Source organism: Muntiacus reevesi, chromosome 20 (genome assembly GCF_963930625.1).
Source record: "Muntiacus reevesi chromosome 20, mMunRee1.1, whole genome shotgun sequence".
NCBI classification, from domain to species: Eukaryota; Metazoa; Chordata; class Mammalia; order Artiodactyla; family Cervidae; genus Muntiacus; species Muntiacus reevesi.
Window position 1 is genome coordinate 10,532,951 of NC_089268.1, and position 14,288 is coordinate 10,547,238.

General features: G+C 43.8%; 1 protein-coding gene across 1 annotated transcript in view; it reads right to left on the reverse strand.

The window, feature by feature from the left end:
• NUDT3 (nudix hydrolase 3) overlaps nt 1–12,014 on the reverse strand; it is a 111,486-nt gene extending 99,472 nt beyond the window's left edge. Inside the window, exon 1 of the mRNA XM_065913067.1 lies at nt 11,614–12,014. Within this exon, the coding sequence (XP_065769139.1) occupies nt 11,614–11,712 (99 nt within the window). The 5' untranslated portion in view covers nt 11,713–12,014. The remainder of the gene's footprint in view (nt 1–11,613) is intronic.
• Between the last annotated feature and the right edge of the window lie 2,274 nt (nt 12,015–14,288).

The window sequence follows — 14,288 nt, forward strand, 5'->3', positions numbered from 1 at the left end:
CATGGGCAATGACCTTTTTCAGTCGTATCTTCCCACACCCAGTTCTCCCCGTGAGTGAGTGTTAGAGACAGAGAAGTTTGAGGCCTGGTCTGTGAGAAGGGAAAAAAACAGTTTTCTTTCCTCCTGAGTAGGAAAAACCCAGCTCTTCCCTACTGTGTGCCTCTTCCCTGTGAGTCTCCACTGCTCACACAGAAGGCTTCTGACCACTAATACTTGGCTCTGACTTCTAAGACTTCTGATCAGCAAATGTGTGTGGGGTTTTCCACACCAAGCCAAGAATCTGCAACGCCAGCTGGGTGTCCCACAATTTAACTCAATTCTGCCACTATCTTCCCAGAGAAAGTGTCCACCTGGAGATCCTACAGGTTAAGGTCTCAATCCTACGAGACTGTCCGTGTCCCCCTTCAGATGGTGGTCTCCAGCACAGATTATAACCTGTGCTTCTGACCAACCAGCTACAGATCAAGGTGCCAATGACCCCTCTCCTTGGGTTCCTCCCAGACCTCAGGGAAACATTTCCTTACATTTACCAGTTTATGAAAGGACACAGGTGAACAGTCCGGTGAAGAAAGGTCTTGTCCAGTCAGGAAGAGTCCTGCGTGCAGGAGGCTCTGCTTGCATGGAGTCTGGGCACATCACCCTCCCTGTGTGGATGTGTCTGCCCACTGGAAGTTCTCCAAACCCCACAGAGGCTTCACTATATAGGCATGATCAAACATTTAACTCCATTTTCAGATTTTCTCCCTTCTCAAGAGAGGGGGGGGGGGGGCAGGGGGAGGAGTTTGCTGAAAATTTCAAGCTTCAAATCATGGCTTGGACCTAAAGAAACATAAGACCTATACATAGAAAACTATAAAACACTGATGAAAGAAATCAAAGGGAACACAAACAGATGGAGAAATATACCATGTTCATGGATTAGAAGAATCAATATTGTCAAAATGGCTATACTACCCAAAGCAATCTACAGATTCAATGCAATCCCTATCAAGCTACCAACGGTATTTTTCACAGTACTAGAACAAATAATGTCACAAAATTTGTAGGGAAATACAAAAAAACCTCGAATAGCCAAAGTAATCTTGAGAAAGAAGAATGGAACTGGAGGAATCAACCTGCCTGTCTTCAGACTATATTACAAAGCCACAGTCATCAAGACAGTATGGTACTGGCACAGAGACAGAAATATAGATCAATGGAACAGAACAGAAAGCCCAGAGATAAATCCACGAACCTACGGACACCTTATCTTCGACAAAGGAGGCAAGGATATACAATGGAAAAAAGACAATCTCTTTAACAAGTGGTGCTGGGAAAACTGGTCAACCACTTGTAAAAGAATGAAACTAGAACACTTTCTAACACCATACACAACAATAAACTCAAAATGGATTAAAGATCGAAATCTAAGACCAGAAACTGTAAAACTCCTAGAGAAGAACATAAGCAAAACACTCTCCGACACAAATCACAGCAGGATCCTCTATGACCCACCTCCCAGAATATTGGAAATAAAAGCAAAAATAAACAAATGGGACCTAATGAAACTTAAAAGCTTTTGCACAACAAAGGAAACTATAAGCAAGGTGAAAAGACAGCCCTCAGACTGGGAGGAAATAATAGCAAATGAAGCAACAGACAAAGGATTAATCTCAAAAATATACAAGCAACTCCTGCAGCTCAATTCCAGAAAAATAAATGACCCAATCAAAAAATGAGCCAAAGAACTAAACAGACATTTCTCCAAAGAAGACATACAGATGGCTAACAAACACATGAAAAGATGCTCAACATCACTCATTATCAGAGAAATGCAAGTCAAAACCACAATGAGGTACCACTACACACCAGTCAGGATGGCTGCTATCCAAAAGTCTACAAGCAATAAATGCTGGAGAGGGTGTGGAGAAAAGGGAACCCTCTTACACTGTTGGTGGGAATGCAAACTAGTACAGCCGCTATGGAGAACAGTGTGGAGATTTCTTTAAAAACTGGAAATAGAACTGCCATATGACCCAGCAATCCCACTCCTGGGCATACACACCGAGGAAACCACATCTGAAAGAGACACGTGCACCCCAATGTTCATCGCAGCACTGTTCATAATAGCCAGGACATGGAAGCAACCTAGATGCCCATCAGCAGACAAATGGATAAGGAAGCTGTGGTACATATGCACCATGGAATATTACTCAGCCATTAAAAAGAATTCATTTGAATCAGTTCTAATGAGATGGATGAAACTGGAGCCCATTATACAGAGTGAAGTAAGCCAGAAAGATAAAGACCATTACTGTATACTAACACATATATATGGAACTTAGAAAGATGGTAATGATAACCCTATATGCAAGACAGAAAAAGAGACACAGATGTACAGAACAGACTTTTGGACTCTATGGGAGAAGGCGAGGGTGGGATGTTTTGAGAGAACAGCATCGAAACATGTATATTATCTAGGGTGAAACAGATCACCAGCCCAGGTTGGATGCATGAGACAAGTGCTTGGGCCTGGTGCACTGGGAAGACCCAGAGGGATCGGGTAGAGAGGGAGGTGGGAGGGGGGATCGGGATGGGGAATACATGTAAATCCATGGCTGATTCATGTCAATGTATGACAAAAACCACTACAATATTGTAAAGTAATCAGCCTCCAACTAACAAAAATAAATGAAAAAAAAAAAAAAAAATCATGGCTTGGTCTTTCTGGTGACCAGTGCTCATCCAAGAACCATTCAGGAGCCCACCCAGGGTTGCCCTGTTAGAAAAAAACACTATCCCACAGGTAATTACAAGTTTCAGGAGCCCCGTGTCAGGAACAGAGATCAAGGACCAATATTAGAACAAGAGACATTCCTAGTGTTCTTGTCACTTTGGAAATTAGAAGAGTTTAAGGAGCTCTATGCCAGGGACCAGGGATCAGAGATCAACATATATTTTCTATTATCTCACAGTCTGTCTCAGGAGGAGCTGAAAAGCCACAACCCAACCCAGAATTCTACCTCCTCCCCACTCCACAGCTAGGGATAAAGGCACAAGGCTAAAGTGAACAGCTGCCTACCGTACACCATCCTAAGAAGAAGATACTATGGCTTAGTAGGTCAACTCTGAGTAGTCTAAAGAATGACAATCCAGAAATCAGAAAATACACTCTGACCCAGATGACTGCTGAGCTGTTTTTAAGAAGCTTGAAGGCAAGTAGCTTCCATGTGACAGCACTCTCCTGACACACAGCCCACTGACAACACATCTCCCTCTCAAAAGAACTGATCTCTCTCTCTCTCTCTCTCTCTCTCTCTCTCTCTCACACACACACACACATATACACACACAGACAACCACTCCATTCCGAGAAGTCCCTCACTCCAAAAAGATCCCTGGCACTTAAGGTAAACAAACCTCAATAAAACTAGGCAAGTATTCAAAAATCATAGGTATTCTAATGGCCTGGGTTCAAATACATTTCTAGGAAAAACTCGCAAGCTTTTGCTCTATTAAACAAAAAATGTCCTCCAACCTTTTACTTGCAATGCACTGCAGTACTAACCTGTATAAGCTAATTACCTGACTTGTGTGCAACAGCCTACTATACACACACACACACACACACACACACACACACACACACACGTGCACACAGAAAACCTCTGAAAGAAGAATCAAGAGTGAGAAACAGGGTGGCTAAAGGTGGGTGGGAAAGAGATTTACCTTTCACTCCGTATCTTTCACACATTTTGAATTTTGTACTGTGTGCAGCATATGTATTACCTAGTCAAGGTAGTCTTTCTGAATAAGTTATCCTAAAAAGAGTGTAAAGAAACTAGGATCTCTATTTCACATCCTTTTAGACCTGTCTCTTGAAAAGACTACAGTATTTTATCTCTACCTGTACAATACTTAAATACACTGGTATTTTTGCTCATTGCTCATTGCTCACTGGCATTTACATCAGATGCTTCACATAAGCAATGGCTTCCATTCTGCCTTGTTCATGAACAGTATCCAACCTGGAAGTAGGCACTCAGTAAAAGTTTGTAGGACAAATGAATAAATGAATGAATAAATCTAAGACGGAACACTTGGATTTACCTGGTGATACAGTGGATAAGAATCCGCCTGCCAATGCAGGGGACACAGGCTCAATCCCTGGTCTGGGAAGATTCCACATGCCACAGAGCAACTAAGCCCAAGAGCCCCAACTACTAAAGCCCGTTAGCCTAGAGCCCATCTGCAACAAGAGAAGCCACCGCAATGAGAAGCCCACACACCCGAACAAAGAGCAGCCCCCCACTCTGCAACTAGAGAAAGCCTGCCCACAGCAACGAAGACCCAGCGCAACCAAAGGTTAATTAATTAATTTTTTAAAAAATGAACACCTTTTCCTATTCAAAAGGTTAGGAAGAAAAGGCTTCAAAAAGGCTGGGGAAAAAGTCTGAACACTCTTGAGGATCTATGTTACCTCAACGCAAAAATTCTCAAGATGGATTCAAGTTTTCGTGAGTGGTGAGAGGATTTTACTCAGAAACTCAGGTGTATATGTTTTATTACTAAATTTTAAGTCTGAACTTTATTTCCAAATTCAATTCCTTATGCTTCTTTTATCCATATGCTATCTTTTTTTGCCATGATGGTTCCTTTGTTTTGTTTCATGTTAACCACTATCAACCAAATCCTTTAGATTCAGCATCCATAAACTTTACACCTTGTTTCTATTACTCTGACCTACATAAAGAAAAAAGTGATGATGACAGGAAAATTTTATGAGCATCCCTATTAATCTTTATCTTCAAATTAACTAATATTAACAAAACTTTAGAATCCAAATTTGACATATATTTTTGACAATGAACCACTATCGACAAGTCATTATATCACTACTTGATTATAGTTTGTTGGTGTGTTTACTTAATTGCTAATAAAACTTTCCAGGCTATCAGCAAAATGAAAACGCTTTTCCCTCAAGTTTTCCCTAGGCATCACTAGGGTTGGGGATCAGCATAGCATATCAAGTACCCAACACAAATCCTGTGAGATGGTACAGACTTTCAAGTCCAACATCTGAAGGAAATCCTAAATGTCCTACGACAGAACCATGCAGAGAGATTCTGAAAGGATTTACAACCAAATACACACACACCTGCTATAAGCTGATACTCAAGACTATCAGACACCTTGTCACTAAGACTGGAAATAAAAAAAGAGCTGAGTGACTTCTCTGAGACCTATCTATCAACACTTTACTGGCAGACACTAGCATTTGGTATATTTTGGTTATTTTCAGTTCCTCCACTAGATTGCAAGCTTCCTGAAAGTAGGGACTACATGTTCACTCACTCATTCATTCACACAGTCAACAAATAATATTGAGCATCTACTACCATTCTAAGCACTGAGGACACAGGAGTGAATAAAAAACATAAAAGAGACATTGATTCCTATCCTCAGGGACTAGCCTGCATTCAGGTGAGAGGAAACAGACAATACATACAATGAACACACAATATGTCTCAATGGTGACGTGTGCTGTCAAGAAAAAAAGTGTTAACAGATGCACAACGGACTGGTGTTATTTTAAACAGGGTGATCGTTAAAGACCTGTCTGATAAATTTAACAAAGACCTCAGATGAAGGACGGAGTCATGCAGATACCACGGGGGAGAATCAGCACAGAAGCTAGAGGGCTGGAAGAGTGGGGTGAGAGAGAGGGAGGGTGCTAAGAGATGAGGTCAGAGCTATGGCAGGGGACCAGATCACCAGAGCGCGGTTTAAGACTTTGGATTTGGCTGAGACAGGCCACCACTGGAGCAGAGGAGTGAGAGAATCTGACTTCTGTGTCAGAAGAAATCACTCTACCACTCTAGCGGTGAAGAATAGAGGGGTGAGGGACAAGCAGGGAGACCAGTCAGGAGAATAAAGTCATAATCCAGGCGAGAGGCAATACAGGGTTAGACCAATATCATGCAGTGGAGGGAATTCCCTGGCAGTCCTGTGGTTAGGCCACTGTGCTTCCACTGCAAGAGGCGGGGGTTCAAATCTCTGGTTTGAAAACAAAGATCAAGTAAGCAGCACAGCACAGAAAAAAAAAAACTGTTCTTGAATAAGAGTCTTGCCTTTTGCTACTATTTCCACTACTGTTTCTACTAAAGTAGATACACAATACTCTCTTTATTGAAAAATGAGACTCACCCAAATGCAAAAGATTAGGACAAGAAGTAGGAAAGAATAATGACGATCACAGTACAATTTCAGACTAGAATCCACAACTTGGGAAGCAGGTAAAAAAGGAGGTAATGGGAGAAACATCTAACTGACACCTGTATTTACTAGGCAGGCACAAGGGAAAAAGTATGGGGACAGGCGTGCATGTGTGTGTGTGTGTGTGTGTGCATGTGCACACACACACTCTCTCGCCCCCCTCCTCTCTCTCTCTCACACACACACAAAGCCTCAGGAAAGATGTAGAAAAACAAGGATCAGAAATGTCCAGTCACCATATGACCCAGCAATCACACCAGAACTGAAAGAGACACATGTACCCCAACGTTCATCGCAGCACTGTTTATAATAGCCAGGACATGGAAGCAACCTAGATGCCCATCAGCAGATGAATGGATAAGGAAGCTGTGGTATATATACACAATGGAATATTACTCAGCCATTAAAAAGAATACATATGAATCAGTTCTAATGAGATGGATGAAACTGGAGCCCATTATACAGAGTGAAGTAAGCCAGAAAGATAAAGACCAATACAGTATACTAACGCATATATATGGAATTTAGAAAGATGGTAGCGATAACCCTATATGCAAGACAGAAAAAGAGACACAGATGTATAGAACAGACTTTTGGACTCTATGGGAGAAGGCGAGGTGGGATGATCTGAGAGAACAGCATCGAAACATGTACATTATCAACTGTGAAACAGACTGCCAGTCCAGAATGGATGCATGAGACAAGTGCTCGGGGCTGGTGCAGTGGGATGACCCAGAGGGATGGGATGGGGAGGGAGGTGGGAGGGGGTTCAGGATGCGGAACACATGTAAATCCATGGCTGATTCATGTCAATGTACGACAAAAACCACTACAATATTGTAAAGTAATTAGCCTCCAACTAACAAAAATAAATGAAAAAAAAATGTCCAATCAGCTGGATCCATGCACTCGTGGTGACTCTAGAGTAATGTAATACTGTACAATCCCCGAGATATGCTACAAAAGGATTCCCCAACCGGCCTGGGCTCCACTGGAAGCTCTTCACCATGGTTGTCACCCCTGGGAGTGCCACCTGAGCCTTACTCCCCACTCTGGAGCCTGGGGGAAGGTCCTTTCACCTGCTCCCTGGGGGCATTTTTACTGACAAACACTCGGGCTACCAGAGTCTCCACTCCCTGAGGGTCTTCAATGTCAGTCATCCCTTCACCCAACCTAGTGAGCTCAAGGATCTGAGGAAATGAGAACCAGGAACCCCATGCCAAGAGGCAGGCTCCTGACGGAAAAGCTCAACAAGCAAAACTAAGACCTTTAAGGACAGTTTTGTTCTTTGTTTTTAAAAAGATTTTTTTTTAATAAAAACAGTTTTAATGCACAAGGAAATCTGAGATGATCCAGTCAATACTTACCTTTCTGCCTCAGTGAAAAAAAGACCCCTGAGGAGTAACTTCAACTTTCCCAAGCACTGTGATGTCACTCACCTCATGTATAGTCAGTATCACTAGCCTTTCCAGGAGAGTATTTCACATTGCTAGATATTTCAGTGGTCTAAAACACCTGTGTCACACTCCCCTACCCCAGGCCAGGAAGGGCAGAGTACAAGCAAGCCCACCCCTTGCTCTTTCTTTCTGTATCTCTCCCTTTCTGTAATCACAGAGGCTCCAAAGTAGGAAAGGAAAGGAAGTAAGAGAGATGATTTCACTGGAAGTGCTTTAGGAAGGCCCAAGGTGAACACCATGACAAAGATGAATGTCATTATACCCAATTTAGTGTAATAAAATCTTACTCAAGAAATGTTTCAGTATTCTGTAATGTTTATGATAAAATATTAATTGGAAGATATGGCAGATTAAAAATATAAATGCAGAAACTTTCTGGCAGTCCAGGGGTTAGGACTCCATGCTCCCACTTCATAGGGCACAGGTTCCATCCCAGGTCAGGGAACTAAGAATCCACCATGCTGCACAGCTTAAATAAGTAAGTAAACAAATAAAGTATATTTATTTGCTAATCTTTGTCAGTCATGATGTAGTCAGTCCATATCTTGACTGTGGGTCTACTGTTGAAATGCAAGTTGTCTTTCATACACTATGCCCACCATGTGTGACCTGTAATCTTCAGTTTTTTAAGAAGAAAAACAAAAACCTGAAAATATTCATGAAGTGATCTATATGCAGAGTCCATCTAGACTTTTAAGACTTCTTCTCCATCTTTTTTAGTTTTCGAATCCATATTAATCGAGCAATTTTTTTTTAATAACTTGAAATTATTGGATCATTCCAAAGCATTTGAAATATTTTTCACAAAACCATTCTTTTTGAACTCAAATTTCACCAACTGACGTCATATTTAATTACACTGCATAATTACAATTTTCAGTGTATTACAACAAATACACACAGATGTAGAGATAAATACAATGAATATATTACAAAAAACATAAACAAATACAGGGATCAATACAACTGGTTGGGAGGCACATGGTCTGGAACCTGTCAGGACCAGCCCCTCACAGAGTAGAGGCAAGTGTACCAAGTGGTTACAGCAGAGGTTGGGCAAGAGACTGTCCACTTACACCAGGTTCACTGTAAGAAACGCTAATCATCACCAACGCCCCAACCTAAAGGTCTTAATTTATCAGAATGTCACCATAATTAGCAAAACATCTAAGGAAGGGAACTTTCCTGCTATTGATGCTTGTTTATCAACAGGAAAAGCAAACAGAGATTTGAAGGAAAGAGAACTCATTTTCATCATGTTGTTGAGTCTGCCCCTCTAGGCTTCCTGCCTGCCTGTCTCCTTTGTAACTGTATCACAGAACCTGACATTTGATGAGTGCTCAATAAAGCTGCTCAGTAAACTTGCTGAATATGTTCACACACCCCAACCTGGATCAGTATCTCAGCTGCTATCACTGCTGGCCTATAAATAAAATTTTCTGGGGCTGGAAAAATGGAATGCTAGAAGGTTTGACTCATGGTCTATTATCTGCTAATATTTTCCATCTCTTTTTCTTTACATTTTAAGTATGCTTCCTGACACTGGTTAACTAAATTTATAAATCAGGGTCCTATTCATACTCACATTAATATTGTTTTAATGCTAATATTGACAGTATTCTGTAAATTATTCTATCTTGATTAAAGCTATTAGTGCTCATTAAAAAATAAAATTGGGTTGAATATCCTATTGAGTTTGAATTTCACATTCCCGCAATGCATGGCAGCTAACGCTTCCAGTTTCTGGCACTACTATTGAGAACATAAAAGTTCTCCTGGAACTAACAAATTACTTTCCTTCCAACACAATTATATAATCTGAGAATTGAATGGCACCCTAGAGATTATTCTGTGGTCCAAAATCCCTCCCAATTAAGGGTTCCAATAAAAAACCACTCAACTTTTTGGGACAAGGAGGGATGTTTATCTTTAAATCCCATGTTACAGAATGCTGCACCAATATAGAAGGCTCTTAACACATGTAAGTTTAAACAAATCTAAAATACACCCATTTCATTAATTTTATTCTTCCTAGGCTTTAGCTGTATTATCTACTGAATCTGTAATTAAAGATTTGCATGAATCTTCTGCTCATTAACCAATGTTCAAAAAGAAATTCAGTAGAGGAAACTTCATGATCAGTCAAATGTTTTAACATCAATGCTGCTTGTACCAATATATAATAAACCTTCAACAGGAAATACAAAATCAAGTCTTCATTACTTTGCTTATGATCCATAAAGGGTTTCCAATTTATCCAAAATATTCACATGTTCTCAACTCCTAGTATGATTTATTTAACATGTTAAGTCTTGCATCATTCATACAATTATATACCCTTCTACTTATAATTGGGGTTCCCACAGATTTAACCATATTACTGCAGTAAGACATGTTATTATGCTAACTAGTTTTCCCTCCAATTAACAGCCTGTGATCCCATCTGATTTCCCATAATACGACATGATAATGGGGAGAACAAAGCCTCTGGGGCAGTAAACATCACCATTTTACTTTATGCAAGTATGTATTCCAAAACAGTACACAATTTACAGCAAGGCACTGCCTAGCAGTTATTACAATCCATCTGTTTTGAGGACTTTTACAATATATTCTTGGACACAAAGTATACATTTCCAAATCTAGTTTCCTACTGTTTCACTGAAAGGAACACACAAAATCTCTCAACAGTACAATTACAGTGCTTTTATCAACTTTTTTTTCCCAGGCAATAAATTTCCACTTCCTCCTAAATATCTTTGGACAGCAACTTCTGGCAACCCATCTGTCTTTCATCACAGCTTCTTTTCATAACTAACGGGTCAAGTTCTTTTCTCTCCATTTCAACACGATGTACTGTACTTGCAGCCCTGCCACGATAGCCCACTGCTGAATGCTGGAATACAGCATATTGAATTTCACTGTCCTTCATTGTTCCCAGTTTAACTGCCATTTTATCACCATACACACGAGAGGAACGCGTTCCCACAAGCATCTTATGAATTTCCAAAGCAGCTATTCTTTGAGGATTTACAAAAAAAAAAGCATTCGCCTTCTCTGAATTCCCTTTATCACCAGAGAAACGGCTTTGAGGAGTTTAGAGATTTTTTTTTTTTTAAGTACCCTGTGCAGATTCTAAGCATTTCTATTTTGCAAGCAAATTTAATCCTAAAGATCTTCCTAGGGCAATGGAGGAATGTCGGAGCAAAGAATCTTAAAAGACCGATTTTGGCTTTCCCAATTAAAATGAAAAAATTTTCAACCCAAAAAGATTATCTTATCAAATTGTCCTTTCTTCTCAGGCTTACACCATATGGACTACCCAGCGCAGTGGAAAACAAACAACTGGCTTTGGCTTTTACACAACGCCCTAAATCTTCCTAAGGCTCCCCCCACCGCCTCGGGCTCCCAGACGTACATAATCCCTCGGCAAACCCCGAACCTGCCAATGAAGTGGATGCTTTCTCCGCCACAAAGGGCCGGCCCCGCGCCGCGTGCACGGCGGCTCCTGCACACACACATGTGCCGGGCTGGCCTGACACAAGCGCGGGGCTGCCCTCCCCGGACCCCAAGCCGCAGGCCCGGCCCGAACGCCGCGCGCTCTCCGCGGCCACCGCCTTCGGCCCGCCGCCCCTCTCTCCTCAGTGACAGGAGGCCCGCTCGCGAGTGCCCCGGCCGCGAGCTGCCGTCCCCATCGGCCTGAACCTCAGACCCACTTCCCCTCCGCCCACCGTCCTCGTCCCTTTCCCCCTCGCCCTCGCCTCAGGAAATTCCGTCGGAACTTCATTCGGGCCGAACCGAGCGGCCGGGCCCGGGCCGCGCCTCCCGCCTCCCCCAGCCCCGCGCCTCAGTCCGAGGTGACCACCGACCCCGGAGACCCCCGGCCGGCCCCGCGCCTCACCTCCTCCTCACTTTCGCTGCGGAAACACAGGCACGCGGCCCGCTTCTTGTAGCCGTCGCCGTCATAGGTGCGGGTCTGGTTCGACTTGAGCTTCATCATCCTCCGGGCCCAGGTTGGGGGGTGCGGCGCGGGTCTCGGGAGTCGAGGGTGGGGAGCCCGCTCCGGACGGCCGCGCGCGCACGCGCGCGCCCCCGGCTCAGCCAAGGGAAGCAGGGAGGGGGAGCCGCTACTCCGCTACACGGCTCCGCCGCTGGCTCGCCGCGGCCGCCTCATTCCCCCCGGCCGAGGCCCCGCTCCGCCGCCGCCGTCACGGCTGCCGTCGCCGCCGCCGCGGCCGCCGCCCCCTCTGCCGCCGCCACCCCCGACGACGACCGTGCCGCCATCTTGGGCGCGCTGCGTCAGCGGCGTAAGGCCGCGCCGGCCTGCGGGACGACCGCGCGCTCGTAGCGCCGGCCGCGTTCGGGAATCGCGCCCTCCCAGTCCGCGCGGCGTAAAGGAGCGTCTGGGATGAGAGGGCGTCGCGGCTGGACGCGGCCACTACGCCAGTAGCGTAAGGGCGGAGACTGGGAGCCGCTCTGCGAGGAAGCGGAGGGGGAAAAGGTGCGGGTGCTGGACTGCCCCGCTCAGCTAAAGAGGCGGAAGCAAGAATTTGCCCAAGGTCACGCCGCATGGTCTTTGGCCTTGCCCATCCATCAGGGAGCGGGTGAGACGGAAGGTCTAGAGGTAGAAAATAGGATGCAGTTAAACGCAATGGAGCGTGCAACCCGAGACGCCTGGGATTAAGCACTGCACAGAAACGAAGCAAAAGGTGGTGCACATTGCATTGACATCCAAGATCTCTGACAGTCTATGCGCTGGGTCGTTGTAGTTCATTGAAAGGACAGATGTTTTATCTTACATCTCTTTATCGTGCAAAAAGGCAAATGCTTCCTCTTTAGCTATACAGGAGGGTCAGAAAGGAGTGAGAAAGACAGTGTGAAAATCATAAGGCATCATCATTTGGGCTGTAAAAGAGGAAGATATATTGTGGGTGTCAAATAGATTCTCCAGGGAAAGACATACAGCCAGACACCCTCCAGCAAGATAAAAGGAGTGTGACTTGTGAAAGTTCTTAATAGCCCACACCGAAAGTAGTCCATGTGGATGCCCCGGAGGTTCTGAAAATCCTGTGCGGGATTTGTTTGTGAATTGCTTATTACCCCCCTCCCCCCCTCCCTTTTTTTTTAATTTGTGTGTATTTAGCATAGTCCAACGGAGAAGGCAGTGGTAACCCACTCCAGTACTCTTGCCTGGGAAATCCCATGGACGGAGGATCCTGGTAGGCTGCAATCCATGGGGTCTCGAAGAGTCGGACATGACTGACGTGACTTAGCAGCAGCAGCAGCATAGTCCAAAAAGATCAGGATTTGAAGCCACCATCAGGATTTGAAGACACGATTGAGCGACTTCACTTTCACTTTTCACTTTCATGCACTGGAGAAGGAAATGGCAACCCACTCCAGTGTTTTTGCCTGGAGAATCCCAGGGACAGGAGCCTGGTGGACTGCCGTCAATGGGGTCGCACAGAGTCGGACCCGACTGACGTGACTTAGCAGCAGCAGCAGCATAGTCCAAAAAGATCAGGATTTGAAGCCAAACAAACCTAAGTTGGAATTCATTTACATAATTTTTACCCCTCTAAAACAGAAATAAATGCATTTGACACCTGGCACATAGTAGTCACACAATACATTGTAACTACAAACATACCTCGATTTCTTTTACTTTGTTTTTGTCTTTTTACAAATTGATGGACTTTGGCAATCCTGCATTGAGCAACTTTTTTCCAACAGTATTTGCTCACTTGTCTCTGTGTCACATTTTGGTAATTCTTAAAATACTGCAAGCTTTTCATTATACTATGATCAATGATCTTTGAAGTTACTGTCATAACTTGCTGAAGGCTCAGATGATGGTTTGCATTTTTTAGTAATAAGGTTTTTCTTTTTTTTGGTTGCATTGGGTCTTCATTGCTGCTCACAGGCTCTCCAGTTGCAGTGAGCAGGGGCTACTCTCATGCTGCGGTGTCTGGGCTTCTTATTCCAGTGGCTTCTCCTGTTGCAGAGCACAGTGCTTGTCTGGTGGCTCAGATGGTAAAGAATCTGCCCGCAATGTGGGAGACCTGAGTTTGATCCTTGGGTTGGGAAGATCCCCTGGAGAAGACAATGGCTACTCACTCCAGTTTTCTGGCCTGGAGAATTCCATGGACTGTATAGTCCATGGGGTCACAAAGAATCAGACATGACTGAGCGACTTTCACTTTTTCTTGTTGCACAGCACAGGCTCTAGAGCTGAGGCTCAGTAGTTGTGGTTCACGGGCTTAGTTACCCTATGGCATGTGGGATCTTCCTGGAGGAGGGATCGAACCTGGTCGATGTCCCTTGCATTGCAAGGTGGATTCTTAACCACTGGGCCACCAGGGAAGCCCATGAAGTACCTTTAAATTAAGGTATATGCATTGTTTTTTAGACATAATGCTATTACACACTTAATAGATTACACTATAGTATAAACATTTGCCCTAGGAAAACAAAAGTTCCTGTGAATTTTGCAATATTTGCAATCTTGAAAAATTGCTTTATTGAATGGCCTGGAGCTGAACCAGCAATATCTCCAAGGTATGCCTGTAATGTTAT